Consider the following 19,822-nt stretch of genomic DNA (forward strand, 5'->3'; position numbering starts at 1 on the left):
TTTTTATATCCACACAACTCTATTGGTACAGTGTGTCTTGTCTCATTGCTATTTCTGTATCTGAGTTTTTTGTTTTGCAGTCAATAGATGCTCTGCTGACTGAGGAAAAGACTTATTCAGCGTTTCATGCACTCTGGTACCTGTCAGAGCACAGGCTTGGAGTTCTCATTTGTTGAGTTTAACCATATCCTCAAAGCTGAATAATTCCAAACAGAAGAAATTTAGACTTTATGAAGTTGCATCGATACAGGAAATATGGTATCTACCTTGAAGAAAATTATGTTTCAAGATAGAAACATTCATTTCCACATTTAGGGTAGCCAAATTAAAGTACATGTGCAGAGAAGGATTATTTACAGCCAGCAAAATGTATATTTAAAATTGTCTAATAGTAAGAAGAAATAAAGTGCCATTAGGATTGTCTTTTCTGTTACCGTACTAAATAAAAAACAGAATACCACACACATGACTTCTGATAAATAATAGGGAGGGTTATACACGTGAAGTAATCAAAATCGCTCTAAAAAACAAATGTTCCAAAACCATTAATGTTTCTGCAAGAATTTTACCAAAGAGCCAGAGACCTCATCATCTAATCTCTTTCTTCCTAGAATATTAATTAACATCGTTCCCAGAACTCTGCTAAAACTCCCCTGCTGAAAGGAAGAAAGTAAATACAGTACTGCAGAGAAAACTGGTTCATTCTTTCGGAACTGTGAGAGGCTTGCGTTTTTGTGAAACAGAAAACACTTGCTGAAGAACTATTCCTGAACTGTTAGAAACTACCTAAAAGCTTTTTTATTTTAACAGCATCCTCCTGGGGGACTGCGCTGGAATGTGCAGCAGGTCTGAGAACGGCACAGATTTGGCTCAAATATGTAAATATTAGGTGCACAGAGCCGAACCCATTGTGTAGTGAAGCGGGGTGGGGTCCTGATTCTCGATGTTGATTAGCAGGATTCTAATTTCGCTTGGGATTTATTATTTTCTTTCCTACGACAATTATTACAGTTTCGCTAGAAAAAAAATATCGGTTGTGCTCTCACCTGGGTTTCTAATTTTCAGCGTCTACCGAAAAAGAAAACCTCGTATTTATTCCCCAAGAACCACCCTTCTGCAATCCGCTGAGCCGTTGGGAAAACAGGAGCGTACAGCCCCGCCGCGCCCCCCGACCCTGTCCTCACCGCGGCCACCTCCCAGCAGCCCAGCCCAGCCCACGGGCGACCGGGAGACGGTGGGTCTCCGAGGCATCACTGTTGTCTGTTGAGGCATTACTGTTGTCTGGGTGTGGGGAATGCTCCAAACCAGTCAACCACTACACACAGAACCCCAGCTCGGACACCGAACCAAGCTACCCTCGCCTAGCTTTCTTTTCTCCCCGGCCTCGTCTCGTCAGGATCCTCGCCACCCCTGGCATAGCGTCTCCCCGCGGCCTCTGGTGGCCCTCCCGGCACCTGCGCGCGCCCGGGACTCAGGCTCAGGGACGGGGCTGCGAGAAGGAGCCCGGCGGCGGCCACTCCCGGGAGCGGCCCGGACTACAACTCCCATCACGCCCCGCAGCCGGCTCCCTGCCCACCCGGCCCCGCCTCCCTACCTCGGCCGGCGGTCGGTCAGCGCCGAGCTTTTATCTGCAGACCGGGCGGCCGGGCGGGCTCCGGGTCCCTGCCGTCTCCCCCAGACGCGAGCGCTGTGCAGGGCGGCAGCGGCGGCGGCGGCGAAAGCGGCGGCTCCCAGCCGAATTCTGCCTCCGCGTCCCCGCCAGCCCGGAGCCCGCGGGGGGCGCAGAAGGTCCGTCCCGACCCGGCGAGAGGATGGTCATCCGCGTGTTCCTCGCCTCCTCCTCGGGCTTCGTGGCGGTGAGCACGTAGGGGACCGGCCGCGGGCCGGGGTCGGGTCCCGCGGGGAAACGGGGCGCGGGTCCCGCGGGAGGCGGGGGGCGCTCGCCCCTGTGCGTCTCGGCGCGGCGGGCGGCTGGAGCCCGCGCCCGGCAGGTGATCCATCTCCCTCGGACGACAATGAACGGGGCGGGGAGCCAGGGTGTGTGTGTTGGGGGGGGACCCCGGACTCACCCCACATGCCCACCCTGCACGGTCCGAGAGGGAGACCGGGAAATGGATTCGGCGGGAAGCCCCCGGCTCTAGTTGGGAGGCTCGGGGATTTGGAGAGGGTGGTCGGAGAGCTTCGGGAGGGGGGCGGGGGTCCCGGGGTCCCCACTTTCCTTGATGGGCTTGACCGATTTGGGACATTCAACCTGGTTCCGTTTGGTACGGGAGCTTGTTAAGCTGCTTGGTTTGCTCACCTAGCTCCTGAATGGAACAAGTTTAAGTGGAACTTGCTCTCCACCTCTGTGCCCCGCCGCCAAGCACGTTACTTCAGTTTTAAACCTGCACAGGTTTGTCCTGTTGTGCCAGGATGTTTTGTTTTTTTTAGTTTTTGCCTAAGGTGCTGTAAATATGTTTACATCTATATGTAAATATGGTGTGTTTGGTTCATTTTCCCCTATGATGCTGTGCTCAATTTCATCTTGGGGGTATGTAAATTGAGGTCTCTAATTATTTTAAGCTATTTTGTTTGGTCCGATGTTCTCGAATTTTCTTTTGTTTTTTTTTAGGGAGAAGTTACATAGCTAGATGTCAGACTTTAAGGAAAAATTCAGTGATACACTCAGTAGTTCACTGAGTGGGACATGTAGCAGTGTGTTTCACATGATTATTGAGATGTGGTTACCTTTAGCTGAGTTAAACTGTAGATTTCAGGGGCTCTCTGGTGAGATATAGAGTTAAATACATCAAAAAGTGCGGTAGTGATTGTTTCAAATTTAGTCCGGCCAGTTGGTTGCCTGCCCGAAGACTCAACTAGGTTTTCCCCAAATTTGTTTCAGAAGGCAGGTTCGATGGAGAATCGAAGAAAATGTTGTTTGCAACATAACACTGAAGTTTTTTATTTTAAAAAGAATTAACTTGTGGTAGAAAAAAGGCCCCCTTGTGTATTAGTAACAGGAGATGGGAAACTCCAACTTATCTTTCTATGCAGGCACGTTCTGGTCCCCAGACTTCTGATAGTTTTGGTGTTGCTTGCTCTCTGGGGCTGCTTAGTCATACCTGCCTTTTATAGATCCCTCCACCTCCCACGGAAGCTACACTTCATGTGTTTGGAAACCCATACAGTTTCCTGGATAGATTTTTTTCACGGTCACTCCTTCATAAGAGTACTACAAAGCTTTTGGTTTCACCATCAACTTCCATGCTCCCATAATTATTGCAATAGTATTTGATTGACTGGGAGGGGATGCTATATTGTATTGACATTGAGAAGCCTGTGTTGGACAAGTCACAGTTAAAATTCTGAGGTCATTACTTGGCTTATCCTTCAGTAGGTAGTATATCAAGAGAGTTCTGGAACCCTGCATCTCTGTTTGCTTATTTCCATTAACAGATATTTATTGTCTGTCTGCTATGTGCCTTTTTAATTTTTAAATTTAATGTTGGGTGTTTTGCACATGAAGCTAGACCTGAGAGAACCCAGGCAGGCTCTAATGAGCCGTGTGAGCTTGGTTGAAGTACCTCATCTCTGCCTGAGTTTCTCATCGATAGAGTGAAGAGTGGTGATGAAAAACTCAGCATTGCACTCTAGCTTTAAAGTGCTTTGGCTTAATTAGTTGGATAAATGCAGATAAATCCTCATAACAGCTTCTTTCACATTAACAATATACATGCTAGTATCAAAGTGAATTTTTTTTTCCCTTTGGTGTTTTACTGGGATCCCCTCACTGCCCCACCCAGTTTGTGTTCTAACAAGATAAGGTTCGAGCTGGAAGATGTACTCTGTTATCACGTACCATATGTACAGCCCATAAACACTAATTACCTATTTTAATGTACCTGATCTTTTTTGGGTCTCAGACAATCCTCAGTTACTGAATCTCTCCACTTGTAATATTATCTCCTGTATCCCTGCACGGTTTTTCTGTCATTAATATATCATCGATACTTTTGATAATGGAAAGTTTCTGCTTATATGCAAGAATTGTGATTTCTAAGAGATAATGAAATTGTTTAGGTCAGCTACTGAGCAGTAGAGGCTCCCTGGGGCATATGGCATTATGCTGTACTGAACTGTGAGGGCATAGCAGGGCTTTCCCTCCAGCAGTGTTGCACTGACCATTGGCTCTGGTTTATCCGGTGGCCAACCATGACCAGCAAGTGCATGGGAGAAAGAATATTTTGATTCCTAAGTCAGTTTGCTGAAGTTGATTAAACCACAGGGAATAATGTGAGTGGAAGTAGACTTGGCTAAGTACGTCCCAGGAATTTCCAAAAAGATGCTCTGCCCCCATCCACGATAGATTTAAATGAACTGTTTAGGGAAAACCCTCATATCTTGTTCTGATTTCCCTGAACTCTCCAGCTTCAACACCTAACAGTGGTAATTGGAATAATTAACACCAAAAGGTGATTGCCCATTTCTCTTCCTCAGCTCAAGGTAAAATCTGCTTTTATAGGAAATAAAAGCCATGCCACATTATTATGCTGTGACTACCAGAAAATCAGATTTCTTACCCAGCTGTCATTCATATCATAGTGAAGGGCATTTTATTTCAGTCCTAAGAAAATACTGTCATAGAAGTGCTGTTTTAAAACATCCTGATTTATTTTGGTTGTATACCAAGCAGGGGTGATCTTCGTAACTTTATCCAGGAAATGTATTATTAATATGACTTTTTAAAAAACTTTATTTTGTATTGGAGTATAGACAATTAACAGTGCTGTGATAGTTTCAGGTGGACGGCAAAGGGACTCAGCCATACATATACATGTGTCTTTTATTGAAAAACATTGAAATCAGCCAGTTATTTCATATTCCTTGTTCATTCAGCAAGCATTTTCTAAGTGTCTTCTGCTTGTCCAGCTCTGTCCTTGGTCTTGTGGGAACTGAAGGAGACCAGAGGGTGTGGTTTCCCTCGTCCTCAAAGAATTCAGGTGGGGATCAGGCTGGGAGATAAGATAGGAAAGGTGAAACCACCAGTAATAAAGTACAACCCAAGGACACATGCCTCTTTCGAGAACATTCTTACCAGGAGAACATTCTTACCAGAGATAGAAATAATATAGGCAGCAGAGGGATGCATTGCAGGATGTCAGATAAGGAGGAGATGTGCCAGAAGTCATAAAATATGCATGTGGGAGCCTCAGGCAGATGGCGGAGAGAGGGACTGACTTGGATTTGGAACCAAGGGGAGAGTGCCCGAGCCTACCTTGTTCAGGCTGGAAAGCGGGGGCCTTAGATGGGAGGAGGCAGGCTGCAGGGTTCCCTATGGACTTCTCTTGAGGACAGGGTAGACTCTGAGTCCTTGAAGTGTTAGCTGTTCAGTCGTGTCTGTTTCTGTGACCCCCAAGGACTGTAGCCCACCAGGCTCCTCTGTCCATGGGATTTTCCAGGCAAGAAGACTGGAGTGGGTATCCATTCCTTTCTTCAGGGGATCTTCCTACCATGGGATTGTGCATTGCGGGCAGATTCTTTATGTCTGAGTCACCAGGGAAGCCATGATAACAATGTCCAGAGTGCTTAGCGTCCCAGAGATGTCTTCAAAATCTGCAGCTGATGTGCTGTCTGGACCCTTTGTCCCCAGGGAAGAAGGTGTGGTCTGATGGGGAGGGACCCCGGGATGTGATTTCAGAAGATTCTTTACCTTCCTGCCTGTCTTGACTGAAATTTCTCCAAAAGGAAGGAAAGCTTTTCACTCTTTGTTAAAGTCCTTGGGCTCTGGTGTTGGGGCTGGCAGAATACCGAGAGAGATTTTCTTGTGAAGTCCAACCGCCTCATGTCACAGAGAAGGAAATATGGGCTGAGAGGCTAAGTGACCTGTTCTGAGGTCCTTTATGTCAGTCAATGCCGAGCTGAGGGTTAAATGGAATCCCAGTCACCTGACTCCTGAATGTGTTCATTCCTGTGTTCATTCAGCCCCACATGTATTCATGCCTTGATTGACTCATTCATATATTAATCACTGAAAACCAACTGAGTACCAAGCTCTGTCTAACAAAGGCTGTATAGCTTTTCCAGTGGTTGTGTATGGATGTGAGAGTTGGACCATAAAGAAGGCTGAGCAATGAAGAATTGAAGCTTTCCAACTATGGTGTTGGAGAAGACTCTTGAGAGTCCCTTGGACTGCAAGGAGATCAAACCAGTCAATTTTAAAGGAAATCAACCCTGAATATTCATTGGAAGGACTGATGCTGAAGCTCCAATATTTTGGCCACCTGATGCAAAGAACTGACTCATTGGAAAAGACCTTGATGCTGGGAATGATTGAGGGCAGGAGGAGAAGGGGACAACAGAGGATGAGATGATTGGATGTCATCACCGACTCGATGGACATGAGTTTGAGCAAGCTCTGGGAGATGGTGAAGGACAGGAAAGCCTGGCATGCTGCAGTCCATGGGGTTGCAGAGTCAGACACGACTGAGTGACTAAACTACCAGGCTCTGTGAGGTGCTGTTAGGTGCTAGGTGTATACCATGGTCAGGAGAACAGACACAGACTGCCTTCACAGCATAAATCAGTGCTGACGCCCCACAGCTCGGAGACTTGGACTGTAAACCATTTCTCCAAGGAGAATACAGAGCTGATGCTGGCCTGGGGGATGTTTCCATGGGACAAGGTGAAATGAGCCAGACAGCAGTAGTATATCGCTGGATGTTGGAGGGGACAGTCACTGGGAGGAGAAGATACAAAGAAATGGGAAGCAGAGTTGGAAGATGTGGAGCTTTGCCCACAGCTGCAACGCTGTTTTCAAGTGAGAGTGGGAGTGGAGGGGAAATGTAGAAACTATGCTCAGAGTTGTCCTGCTCTTCGCTTAGAAAGGCGTTTTGTTTTGCCTGACTTATAACTATTTGAAATTTGGAGTGATCTGTTCCATCTCCACAGGATGTATCGTGAAGCTTTATTTGTGTAAGGGAACCTCCAAAAAGAGTTCTAATGTAAGTCAGGATGTGACCATGTAAAACAGACTGAGCATTAATTCCTAAGTGACTCTAATCCCAGAAAGAGCTAGTGAGGGTAAGCCTGGGATTGCTAGGATATTTAATTCAATCCTGAGCCGCATGGCAGGGTTGATTCCCGTCTTACAGGTGGAGAGGCTGAAGGTAACTGACCTGATTGAGATCATTTGCAGTTGATGGTGGGACCTTGAGTCAGAGTCTGGCAGGCAGGTGGCTCTAAAGCCTCTGGAGCCGAGTTTCTGCACTGTGGGCACTGTCGTGTCCCTGATGGAATGGAAGTGCCAGGGATGCTCAACATCCTGCAGTGTCCTGGACAGTTGCCCAAAAGAGCTGCCCCATGCAAAATGCCAGTGGTACCCGGCAAGAACTATTTCTGAAGGGCTTTGGTGGCTGGGGGTTTGGAATGACCCCCAGGGAATTGGTGGGAGCATGTGAGAAATGATTAGAAGAAACAGGAATAAGGTGGGGGCACAGGGACAAAGTTGAAAGAGAATGTCAGGCTGGGAAGACTTGTGTGTTGGTTTTCTACGGCTGCCATCACCAAAGTACCAAGAACTGTGGGTCTTAGGCAACGGACATTTGTCTCAAAGCGCTGGAAGCTGACAAGATCAGGGTGTTGGTCTGGTTGCTTCCTTCCAAGGGCTGTGAAGGAGACTGCTCCATGCTTCTCGCCTACTTTCTGACGGTTTGCTGGAAGTCTTTGGTGTTCCTTGGCATGTAGATTATCCCTTATATCTGTCTCATGTCCACATGGCATTCCCCTTGTGTGTATGTCTTTGTCTACATGTCCTCTTTTTACATTGAACTTCAGCCTACCCTTTTGACCTAATTTTGACTTGATCGTTTGCACAGCTCCTATTTCCAAATAAGGTCACATTCACAGGTACTGTGGGCTAGGACTTCAGCATCTTTTGGGGGGACACAATCCAGTTTCCATAACAGCATGCAAGTTGAGGGTTGAACTAGAAGTACTAATTGATGGCACTTCCCACCTTTAATTGGAAAGACTATGGGTGAATTTCCTGAATCCTAAAGTCAGCAGCTGGCTATGAAATTTTAGTCATTGTATATACTAAGGTCCATTGCTAGCGAGGGAGATGTATCATCATCCCAAGTGAAGACCTGACCTCAGTTTTTCTATTTCATTCTAATATTTCCCAAATTTGACATTTTTTTCCACTCTGTGATATTTTAAATTTGTAAATATAATCAAGGGCATGGACTCCTTTATGAAATTAAGGACTTTTAAAAATATGTTTGCATTAGGACACTTTAAATAAATATTCCATTCTATTTGAGGAAACTAAATTTTGACAGCTGTTTATAAAAGTATGAGGTGGTTTCCACGTTGCAGGAATGTAAGTCTCGTCTTGCTTTTTTCTGTGTTTTTCAATTTTTTGATCAAAACCAGAGAATAACTGTTGTGAAACAAACCCCAACAATTCTGCAGGAAGCAGCGAGCCACTACTACTAGAGAACATTTCTTAGATTTTTCATGTTTAAACAGTTCAGAAATGAATTCCATGCTTTTCTTTTGTCAGTAAAGTTAGAAATGGGTGACAGAATAGAAGAAATCTAGATTAGCCATGACAAACCTAGACAGCATATTAAAAAGCAGGGATGTCACTTTGCCAACAAAGGTCCGTATAGTTGAAGCTATGGTTTTTCCAGCAGTCATATATGGATATGAGTTGGACCATAAAGAAGGATGAGTACTGAAGAATTAATGCATTTGAACTGTGGTGCTGGAGAAGAGTCTTGAGAGTCCTTTGAACAGCAAGGAGATGAAACCACTCAATCCTAAAGGAAATCAATCTTGAATATGTTCATTGGAAGGAGTGACACTGAAGTAGAAGCTCTAGTACTTTGGCCATTTGATGCGAAAAGCCGACTCATTGGAAAAGACCCTGATGCCGGGAAAGACTGAGGGCAGGAGAAGGGGGCAACAGAGGATGAGGTGGGTGGATGGCATCATCAAGTCAATGGACATGAGTTTGAGTAAGATTCGGGAGATGGTGAAGGACAGGGAAGCCTGGTGTGCTGCAGTTCATGGGGTCGAAAAGAGGCAGACACGACTGAGTGAACAACAGCAAGATTCTTAGTGAATGTGTCGTTTTAAGAAAAATAATTTATTTTTTGCTGCACTGGGTCTTCGCTGCTTTTGCACAGCTTTGTTTAGTTGCAGTGAGTGGGGGCTCCTCTTCATTGAGGTGTGTGGGCTTCTAATTCCTATCCACTGTGCCACTTTTAACATAAAAATTTAGCATGATTGTTATATGTGAAAGTTTGAAACACTTTTTTGAAATGCGGATTTGGAAAAAAAATGGGATAAAGAAATTATTAGTTTAGCTGCCAAATGTTAATTTTTTTTAAAAAATTTGCTCCCCAAACTCTAAACTCAGAAGGATACCCTTTTAGGTTTCATCTGTTTTTCAGTACAGACTGCTTTAATAGGTGTTAGTTTAGCTGCAGCGTAGTTAGAAACTTAAGTTATCATTTAAATCACATTCCTGTATTCGTTTTTCTGTGGTCAACGTTATGTTTTGTTTATCCATTTTGCAGGGAAGGAGCTTAGCTTTCCAAATTAGAAATTTATTGAAAATGTATTCTTTCTGTGAAATGGTGAATGCTTGTTAACCTGTGAGGGAAACCCTCTGCTTTTGATGATGTACACTAGTCTTCTGGGGTCCTCTTGTTGTAGCTTAACAACAAGTCATCGGACTCTTCTGTTGGGTGTTTTTAAACCAATAGGGATCAGTACCTAACATTGCCAAGTTTCTGATTGGTGGTTGGGATGACTGGGGCGGGGGCAAGGGTGGGCGGGGTCGGAGATTGGAAGTTGACACCTGCTGCAGCTAAGCGGCTAGTTTAAAGCGGTGGTTTCCCTTCTGTCCTCTTCAGAGGCTTATCTGGGTTTGTCCGCCAGTACAGGCAAGTCCCTCAGGACTGGGACTGTGGCAGATATCTTTTTTTTGGCCATGCAGCATGTGGGATATTAGTTCCCCAAACGGGGGTCAAACCCACTCCCCCTACAGTGGAAACACGAAGTCTTAACCACTGGACCCCCAGAGAAGTCCCAGAACTGTAGCAATTTAAAGTTAGTGCTGTAATTTCCTTTACCTTTGATTTTTTTTTTTTTTCTCAAATGGTAAAAGAGAAATCAACCTAGGAAAAGTACTTCGTTGAATGTTTCCCTTCTGGACCTGTGACAGCTTTGCTGTAAACTGACAGCTGAACTAGATGCCGGCAGGGGGGCCCCCCACCTATAACCCCAGGGTCTTTTAGGCTGGTATGGCCCCTGGGAGGCGCTGGAGCAGTTTGACTGGTCTCCTACATCTGATCCCTTGTGTTAGCTTTGACAGCTTATTTATTCCTGAGAGGACCTGACTCCTTTGTAACTGCCAAAACCCCAAAGGGAGTTTCCTGGAAGTGACCCTTGACAGTGGAAGGGTGTGTGTCAGGGTGTGTCTGCCTTGTTGTGGGACCTTTGTGGGCTCTGCGCCAACATGACAGCCGAGCTCTTAAAGCCGGAAATGGAACTTGGCTCTGACTATGGGCAGACAGTTCTGCTACTTCAGGATGCATTTTCCACTTCCTACTGGTGATGAGTAGTCCATATCTGGAAATGGCTTGTTGTCACCTTGGCTTTAGTGCCTTTGGGAGTGGAAGGCTAAGAGTAAGAGGTGACTTGCCTGACAGGTCAGTTCAGTGGTGTTTAGTAAATGCAAATACATGCAGTTAAAGTCAGTAGCTATTGCTACATACCAATCTAGTATTAAAAACAAAGCAACCAACAAGGACCTACATATAGCACAGAGAACTGTATCAGTGTCTTGTGAAAACCTATAAGGGAAAAGAATCAGAAAAAGAATAGATGTATATGTGTATAACTGAATCACTTTGCTTTACATCTGAAACTAACACAGCATTGTAAATCAGCTATACTCCAATTAAAAGAGAAAAAAAGTAAATTAAAAAATATACACCACCTGTTGTGCATGTGAAGCTGGGAAGCAACTTGTGACTATATCTGATTTAAATTGGTTTATGAATACCATCCGATTTCAAATTGAACATGTTCAAATGAAAAACAAGACAACAAAGCAAAGCAAAAACCCTCAAAGCAACACAACCAACATAGCTTTTGAGTCAGATTGTTTTCCTTCTGTGGGCTGTGCGAGGAATGGGAGTATGTCTACATCCATGACATTCCCACGTAGGTGGAAGCTCCCAGCTTCTCTGCTTTAGTAATCATGTTCCTTAGGACAGATCCTTTGCCTAAGAATTGGCCATTTGCATAAGCCTGGATTCCCCCCTTGACAGGAGATTTGGGTTGCACTATCTCTTTATGATAAACAACATATTTGCCACAGTAGATCTTTGCATCGAATATCTGCTGATTTATTTAATTCTGGAGTCAGTTTACATTCAACTCAAGTGCCTACTTCTGCCTCATCTTTGGATTATCTACCATTAGGTAGATATCACCAGTGTAAGCACATTGGCTACATTGGTGTAGCCTCATGGTTAAGGCGGGGCTTGATCCAAATCCTAGTCTGCCATTGGTGAGGGATGTGGCATTAGACAAGGAGTCTCAGCCCCTTCATTTGTAAAAATGGGACTGGAGTGGTACCTTCTGTATAGGATTGCTGTGAGCATCAAAGATTTCTTCTGTGAAGTATTCCATGTAGAGTGCCAGGTACACAGGAAGTATTCAGTGCCTGTTATCTATTATGTTCATTGTGTCATCATTAACAGCAGCAGTAGTAATAATGGCAGTAATAAAAACATGAAAAATTATAACCCTGGATCGTACAAGATCTTTAATCATAAAAAGATTGTGTTCAGTACATAATACTTTATTAAACCAAGGGTACATGCTGGTATAATTTTTAGAGAGCTTTTAGTAAATTTAAGTTCAGTTTTCAACTGAAATTTAAATTAAGAATATTATTATTTGAGGTCATTCCCCAAGCAAATCACTTAATTAGAGTTCTTGTGTAATGTGTGAACACCATATAGGGACACAGCATGCTGTGCGCGAGTCATTAAGCCATGTTTATTCACAGCCTACGAAGTGCTTACTATGATGCAAATGGGCACTGTCCTTTGCTGTACATAGTATGTGATTTTAGAGTCCTCATCGGATTTAAGGCTTCCTAAACTTGGCAAGTAGATTTCATCCCAAATGACAGCCCTGTCTGATGGGTGGTGGCTGCCTAGAGAGCTGGGAGAGGGGTTTGGGAGCCTTGTCTGGGATCAGCTGGGAAACACACAGTGTGATTGATTGTTGATGTCTGCCCTGGCACCAGAGGAGGCAGCCCAGGGCTGGTCCACGTACTTGGCAGCCCTGTCTCTGACTCTGTGCTCATTTCAGATCCATGTAACCGAATGTAGAATGTTTTCAGTCTGTGAGTAAGAGGGAAGAGAAATATTCGACAGGGGACTGAATTGATGGATTGTATCCTTTGCAAACATCTACCCTTAAATAGGGGGGTGGCAGCAGAGAAAGGTCAGGATCTCTGTGTTTAATGAAGATGAGTGATACTTTCAGAAAAAAAACATAATGATTATTCTGACTGTGATACTGAACACCGAACCTTGATGTGGTGAAAGTTAGGCAGGGTTCTTTCACATCTGGCAGATGGCAGAGGGATGGTGGTCAAAGAGAGCAGGGGCTTTGTGGAACAAGGTGGTGGAGACAGGAGAGGGAGGAAAACACTGCAATTGTTGGGTTCGAGAATCAGCCTGCCCACCCTGCTGAGCCTGGAACATTGAAAGTTCGGGTGAATGATGAGTGTTTACCCATGCCCAGCAGTCTTGGATGATTTTTTTCTGCAGGTAATTCAATCCTTACAGTCACCCTACGGACTGCAGACTATTATACCCATTTTGCAGATGAGAATATTGGGGGCACAGAGTAGTTAAGTCACATGCCCAGCATCATTTAGCTCAGTGAAACCCATGTCTTCTGGTTTTGTGTCTAGTCCCATTTTTTTGTTACCCCACGTTGCCCACCAGAAAAGTCCCTGATTGGAGAACAGTGAGAACCTGGTCGTGCTGACCCAGAAAACTTGCTAGGATAACAGTGTTTGAGTCCAAGCTAACGAAGCGGGAGGGACAGGACTCCACAGAGCTGTTCCAGGGGACTCCATTCAGCTGTTGGGCAGGTCATTTTAGTCACAGTGTCCTCAGAGCTTGTGGAAACAATGGCTTTGCTTCTTTAGAGACTGATAAAAGCTATAAGGAATGCTATGGATTGAAGGACTTCCCTGATGGTCCAGTGGTAAAGAATCTGCCTTCTAATTTAGGGGATGTGGATTCAATCCCTGGTCAGGGAACTAAGATCCCACATGCCGCAGGGCAACTCAGCCCTTGCACCACAATGAAGGCCCAGAACAGCCAAAATAAAAATAAGTTTTTAAAATAAAAAAAATGTTTTAAGTCTGGTTGACATGGAAAGCTAATCTTTCATAATAATAACTGTCATTCACAGCATGTGCAGGAAGTACTCAGGGCTTTGTTATTTGTGTTCCTTAAAGTAACTTGGCCTGGTAGCCACTGGAAGTGGAGAGAATGGATTTTCAGCGCAGGAAGACCTGGGTTCAGATTATGCCTCTAGTTCCCTAACTGGCGGTAGAGTTTAGCAGGATAGTTTAGCAAGTCTTTTTATTCCTCTGGACCTCAGCATTCCCATTTATCAAAGTTGTTGGGAGTTTCAAGAAATGGCATCTGTCAATATATTATGAGTTCATTTAAATTTAAGTTAACTATAATTCTCTGGTCTTTGGTAAATTTTCAACTTCAAATGAAACTATTAAGATTTAACTAAGGAAGAGGAATTGTTCTTATAACCAAACAGTAGGTCCTGTATTTGATGGAGCACATTCCTAGGAAGACCTGAAATTGACATTGCTTATTGGGGTTCCTCTGCCTTTTCTGCATTCAGCTTGAACATCTGGAAGTTCTCTGTTCACATACTGTTGAAGCCTGGCTTGGAGAATTTTGAGCATTACTTTGCTACTTTGTGAAATGAATGCAATTGTGTAGTAGTCTGAACATTCTTTGGCGTTGCTCTTCTTTGGGATTGGAATGAAAACTGACCTTTTCCAGTCCTGTGGCCACTGCTGAGTTTTCCAAATTTACTGGCATATTGAGTGCAGCACTTTCACAGCATCATCTTTTAGGATTTGAGATAGCTCAGATGGCATTCCATCACCTCCACTAGCTTTGTTCGTAGAACTACTGTATGACCCAACAATCCCACTACTGGGCATGTACCCTGAGAAAACTGTAATTGAAAGAGGTACCTGTACCCCAATATTCATTGCAGCACTGTTTACATGGAAGCAACCTAGATGTCCATCGACAGATGAATGGGTAAAGAAGTTGTGGTGTGTATATACAATGGAGTATTACTCAGACATGAAAAAGAACCCCTTTGTTTTTGACTTAACTGTGTTTAAATTTTTTTGAGCAAAGATTTTAAATCCTGGGAGATGTCTTTCTCACCCCCTACACATGATCTGGATTTCCCATTGTTCTTGAGACATCTAAGGATTTTTTGACCTCCATCAAGGCAAGGATCCACTGAAGCTGGCTAGTGGTAGCACCTTCATCGGGGCATATACCCTTGGGGTCTCCAAAGCTCGCCATCATTCGTGCTGTCTTTCCAGCTCTGAGCCATTTGTTCTTGAGCTCATGCTGTTCTTTTTCATATTTATTGTTGTTAAGTCCCCAAGTCGTATCCAACTCTCTGCAACCCCAAGGATTGCAGCACGCCAGGACTCCCTGTCCCTCACCATCTCCTGAATTTTGCCCAAGTTCATGTCCATTGAATTGGTGATGCCATCCAACCATCTCTTTTTCTTATACTAGAACATATTTCTTGACATCCATGACTATCAAAGTAGGTAAGGTTGAGAGTCTATTGAGAGGGTTAAATGTGTTTCATGAAGAATGGAGCTAGTGAAAGTCTTTTTTGTGGAAGGAAGGACATAATAGTCCTAAATGGTTATTAGGTGTTTGTGGGCAGTGGGTATATGGTGGAATCTCACTATGGTTTTGATTTGTATGTCCCTTGCAACCAGTACTGTTGCTGTTATTTCTTAAGAACTGGTTTAGATCTTTTTTCCCCCAGAGCTAACTCTAACTTTTTAATTCAGATGTTAAAGAATCTGCCTGCAATGCAGGAGACCCGGGATCAATCCCTGGGTTGGGAGGATCCCCTGGCAAGGGGAATGGTTACCTACTCTAGTATTCTTGCCTGGAGAATTCTATAGACAGAGAAGCCTGGCTAGTCTGCCAGATCCTCTCTCCATGGGGTTGCAGAGAATCAGACGTGACTGAGCAAGTAACACTCACTTTTTTTTTATTCCACACTTAGACCAATATGACAGACTTGAGTCTTTAAGGGATCTCTCTCTCTCTCTACTTATATATATTAGTCTTCCTGGTGATGCTAGTGATAAAGAACTCACCTGCCAATGTAGGAGACACCAGAGATGAACGTTTGATCCATGGGTAAGAAAGATAAAGATTTAAAATTAATTGAGTTAATCCGTTCTCATATGTTCATGAGTACTTTCTGTTGCCCAGTGGTCACCCATGTTCAGGACACAGCATGAATACATGGCATGATCCTTTCCTCCAGATAGCTAGAAAAGATAAGCACAGAAAACAGAGCCCTAGAAATATAATGCTAGAATGATCTGTCCTGTCAGTAAGCCTCCAGGGCAGGTAGATTTATCTGGATGAGGGCAAAGAAAGCCATATTCTGAACTAGACAGAAAGATAGCGTCTCTTCAACTGGGAAGATGACTATTTTTAAGATTCTGGAAAGTGTTACTTAAACAAAAGGCTCTAGTGGAAAATTGAGAGACATTTTTTTCCAAAATATTTTGTACGAGCTTGTGAACTGGAACTTTCTTTATAGTCCAACTCTCACATCCATACATGACTACTGGAAAAAAACCATAGCTTTTGACTAGACGGACCTTTGTTGGTGTGCGTATGTGCTAAGTTGCTTCAGTCGTGTCTGACTGTTTGTCTATAAACTGTAGCCCACCAGGCTCCTCTGCCCAAGGGATCCTCCAGGCAAGAATACTGGAGTGGACTGCCATTTCCTTCTCCAACTATATACACATACCAGTCTTTTCTCTTTATTAGAGGCTGCATGGGCTCTTAGTTGTGGCATGTGAGATCTAGTTCCTTGGCCAGGGATCAAACCCAGGCCGCCTGCATTGGGAACAGGAGTCTTAGCCACTGGACCACCAGGAAAGCCCTCAAGCCAGGCGTTTTTAATCCTTCCCTCTGGCCCTTTTCTCGTGCCGCTTTCTTTCCCTTGACTGTGCCGACCTTGCCGTGGGACTAGTCCTCTTCCTTCTTTGAAGCCCGTGCCAGTAACTATTCCCAGTACATCCGCCTCACGACCCACCCTATCTCCCTCCTTCACCTTCCAAATCAGGAGGACGCTGCTTCCCCAGCCCCACAAAGCCCACCCTGGGGAACTGCTCTCCTGAGGCCTCAACACGGGCAACCCTTGTGCCTGTGTGCTCAGTCGTGTCCAACTCTTTGTGACCCCGTGGACCGTGGCCCGCCAGGCTCCTCCATCCACGGAATTTTCTGGGCAAGGATACTAGAGCCAATACTAGTAGCCATTTCCTACTCCAGGGGATCTTCCCAACCTAGGGATCGAACCCAAGACTCTTGCATCTCCTGTATTGGCAGGCAGATTCTTATGCTTGTGCCACCCGGGAAGCCCATTTCACCCTTGGTTACAGTGATTTTGTACCCAGGTGATTTGAACTCTTTAAGTTCTAAATTCGCTGAGGTCAGGTTCTATTCATCTTTGTTTTTTTCTTTAAAGGAAAGTATGCTTTACAAGTGCTTTTATAGCTTTATTTTCTTAAGAGCAATTTTAGATTTATAGCAAAAGTGAATACAAAGTAAGAGATTTCCCATATATCTCCTTCCTTCTCATATGCAGTTTTCTACTCATCTTTTTATTCCCCCATGCTCCCTGTCATCGCTTCTCAGGTAGCGCTAGTGGTAAAGAACTCACCTGCCAGTGCAGGAGACTTAAGAGACTTGGGTTCAGTCCCTGGGTCGGGAAGATTCCGCGGAGGAGGGCATGGCTACCCACTCCAGCATTCTTGTCTTACCCTCCATGGGGTCGCAGTGTTGGACATGACGGAGTGTGCACGTCAGAGAACTTGGCATGTTGTATTTATTGAACAACATGGAAAAGAAATATGGGAAGATTCCCCGGAGGAGGGCATGGCTACCCGCTCCAGCATTCTTGTCTTACCGTCCATGGGGTCGCAGTGTTGGACATGACGGAGTGTGCACGTCAGAGAACTTGGCATGTTGTATTTATTGAACAACATGGAAAAGAAATATTGTTTCTGTAGCTTCCACATCAGAAAGGAAAGCTAATAAGAGTTAGTGACTTTGCCAGGGTGGGCCTGGCGTGGAGTAGGAAGATGAAAGTCTGGTTGGAAAACAGAAAGGCTGCGAGGGGCATGATTCATTTCACTGCTTCTTAAATAGATGGCGTGAAGAATCCATGTCATTAAGGATAATTTTCTTACAGTATTACTTCTCTTATCCCGATACCAGGATTCTAGAATCTTCATTCAGAAGGAAGCAGGGAGACCTCTGAGACGCAGTCGGCTGGTCTCCATTCAGCCGGTCGGGGGGCTGTCCTCTCCCAGATGACTGGGAATGCAGTGGGGTTCTGCAGTCCTGGCCCCGCGGGGTCAGGGGGGTCACCAGGGGAAGCTCTGAGAAGGGGAGTCGGCTTCTGAAGGCAGACATGGAGAATTCCAGAAGCCAGAACCCACAGCTTTGGGTTCTGTTTGGCATAAAATAAGCCAGCAGGCTCTGACATGTAAGTGGACTCTGAGAATGTCAGCACACCACATCAAAGGACAGAAATGGGTCAGCAGGATAACGCTCAGTCTAGGAGAGATCAAATCGAAGTTGGCATGTTTTGGTTTGATGTACCCTGCTGAACAAGGCAGGAACATGTGTGGTGCATTTCAAAAAGATGTCTAAAATAAAAGTGGCTTAAAATAAGATAGTAATAAATTTGTGCTTAAAGAGCCAGAGTTTCAGTTATACAGAAACCCTCAGTTTCAGTTATACAGTTACACAGGCACCAATCCCAGGAGAAAGTAACTTTGGTTGTTGTTGAGTTGTTAAGTCGTGTCTGACTCTTTGCGACTGTAGCCTGCCAGGCTCCTCTGTCCATGGTAATTACCAGGTAAGAATCCTGAAGTGGGTTCCTGTTTCCTTTTCCAGGAGATTTTCCTGCCCAGGGGTTGAAGCTGCATCTCCTCCTGCATCACAGGTGGATTCTTGACTGCTTCCCTTGTAGCTCAGATGGTAAAGAATCTGCCTACAATGCAGGAGACCCAGATTTGATCCCTGGGTTGGGAAGATCCCCTGAAGCAGGAAATGGCAGCCCACTCCAGTCTTCTTGCTTGGAGAATCCCATGGACAGAGGAGCCTGGCGGGCTACGGTCCACGGGGCCTCAAAGAGTCGGACGCGACTGAAGCCACTTAGCACTTGCACACTTGGAAAAAGATGGTCATAAATTTGTGCTTAAGGGGCTGAATTTCGCGTATACAGCAAACCTCACTCTCCAATCCCAAGAGAGAGTAACTTGCTTACTCTTAACTCTGTACCCGCATGGCACCTGCTCTTTGCCTCCGACTTTTCTTTCTGTCTTTCAGTATTATAGATGTTGACTCTTTTTCCTTATGCTCAGAGCCAGTTATTTTCTATTCCTTCTTTCTGTAGTTCTCCTGCTGTGCTTTTGTTCCCATCCACACATTAGCTGTAGTGTGACAGTCATCCCTGGTACCTTCCCCACAGAGCCCCTGTCTTTGGGCTGTCCTGACCCTGTGGGCACTCCTGAGTTACTGCCAGTTCCATAAGGAAGTTGCTTGTTGACAAGCCCTGACTTTATCCTCTCACCCCAGTGACAATGCACCGCATCAAATTGGAGGCCTTGTTTTGTCACCTGTGCTTTTCTAGTTCCCATGGCAACGTTTACAACCTTGCAAGGTCTGCACAAGGTCTTGTAAAGCCTGTCGAGTGAACCATGGCTCCTTGACCTTTTAGAGAATTTGGTTTGCCTTTGTGCTGCAACCCTCTGCCCTCTCACTAAATTTTTTCTTTTCAGTTATAATATTTTTTTACTTGAGTTTCCCTGATGGCTCAGATGGAAAGAATCTGCCCGTGATGCAGGAGATATGGATTCAGATCTGAGTCAGGAAGATCGCCTGCGGAAAGGAATGGCAACCCACCCCAGTATTCTTGCCTGGGAAATTCCACGGACAGAGGAGACTGGCAGGGTACAGTCCGTGGGGTTGCAAAGAGTCGGACATCACTAAGCGACTAACACTTTGACTTTTCACTTTCCTAGTTGATTTATAAGGTTGTGTTAATTTCTAGTTCTTTGTTAATTTCTTCCACTGACTCTTTGGAATCAAGAGGGAATTCAGAAATGACACGGTTGAAGATAGAGAGGAATTGGAGGACATTCTTCAAGAATTTGGAGACATTGTTCAAGACAGATTTTATCTCATCTGGGCTGCAGGAATCAGGATCATCTGTGGGAAGGGTGAGTGCCTCCGGAGATACAAGCAGACTTTGAAAGCTCCTCGTGGTGGTTTTTTGGGGATCTAAACAGAACAGAGAATCCAACAGAACAGAGAATCCAACTGAATGAAGTTGTTGGTGGTTTAATCACTAAGTCGTGTCCAACTCTTTCGAGCCCATGGACTGTAGCCCATCAGGCTCCTCTGTCCAT

General features: G+C 44.9%; 1 protein-coding gene and 1 long non-coding RNA gene across 2 annotated transcripts in view; one reads left to right on the forward strand and one right to left on the reverse strand.

Annotated features, from left to right (window-relative positions):
- The window catches only part of SH3BGRL2 (SH3 domain binding glutamate rich protein like 2), a 69,442-nt gene that overhangs the window by 438 nt on the left and 49,182 nt on the right, over positions 1–19,822 (forward strand). The window contains exon 2 of the mRNA XM_081530871.1: positions 1,066–1,856. Coding sequence (XP_081386997.1) covers positions 1,066–1,856 — 791 coding nt within the window. The remainder of the gene's footprint in view (positions 1–1,065; positions 1,857–19,822) is intronic.
- On the reverse strand, positions 17,353–18,946 carry LOC145520235 (uncharacterized). Its single transcript, XR_014064328.1, has 2 exons — positions 18,679–18,946; positions 17,353–17,963 (listed from the first exon to the last, which is right to left on the reverse strand). It is a non-coding gene; the product is annotated as an uncharacterized LOC145520235 (long non-coding RNA).

Source organism: Giraffa tippelskirchi, chromosome 9 (assembly GCF_054371585.1).
Source record: "Giraffa tippelskirchi isolate mGirTip1 chromosome 9, T2T-mGirTip1v1.2.pri, whole genome shotgun sequence".
In the NCBI taxonomy this organism is placed as follows: Eukaryota; Metazoa; Chordata; class Mammalia; order Artiodactyla; family Giraffidae; genus Giraffa; species Giraffa tippelskirchi.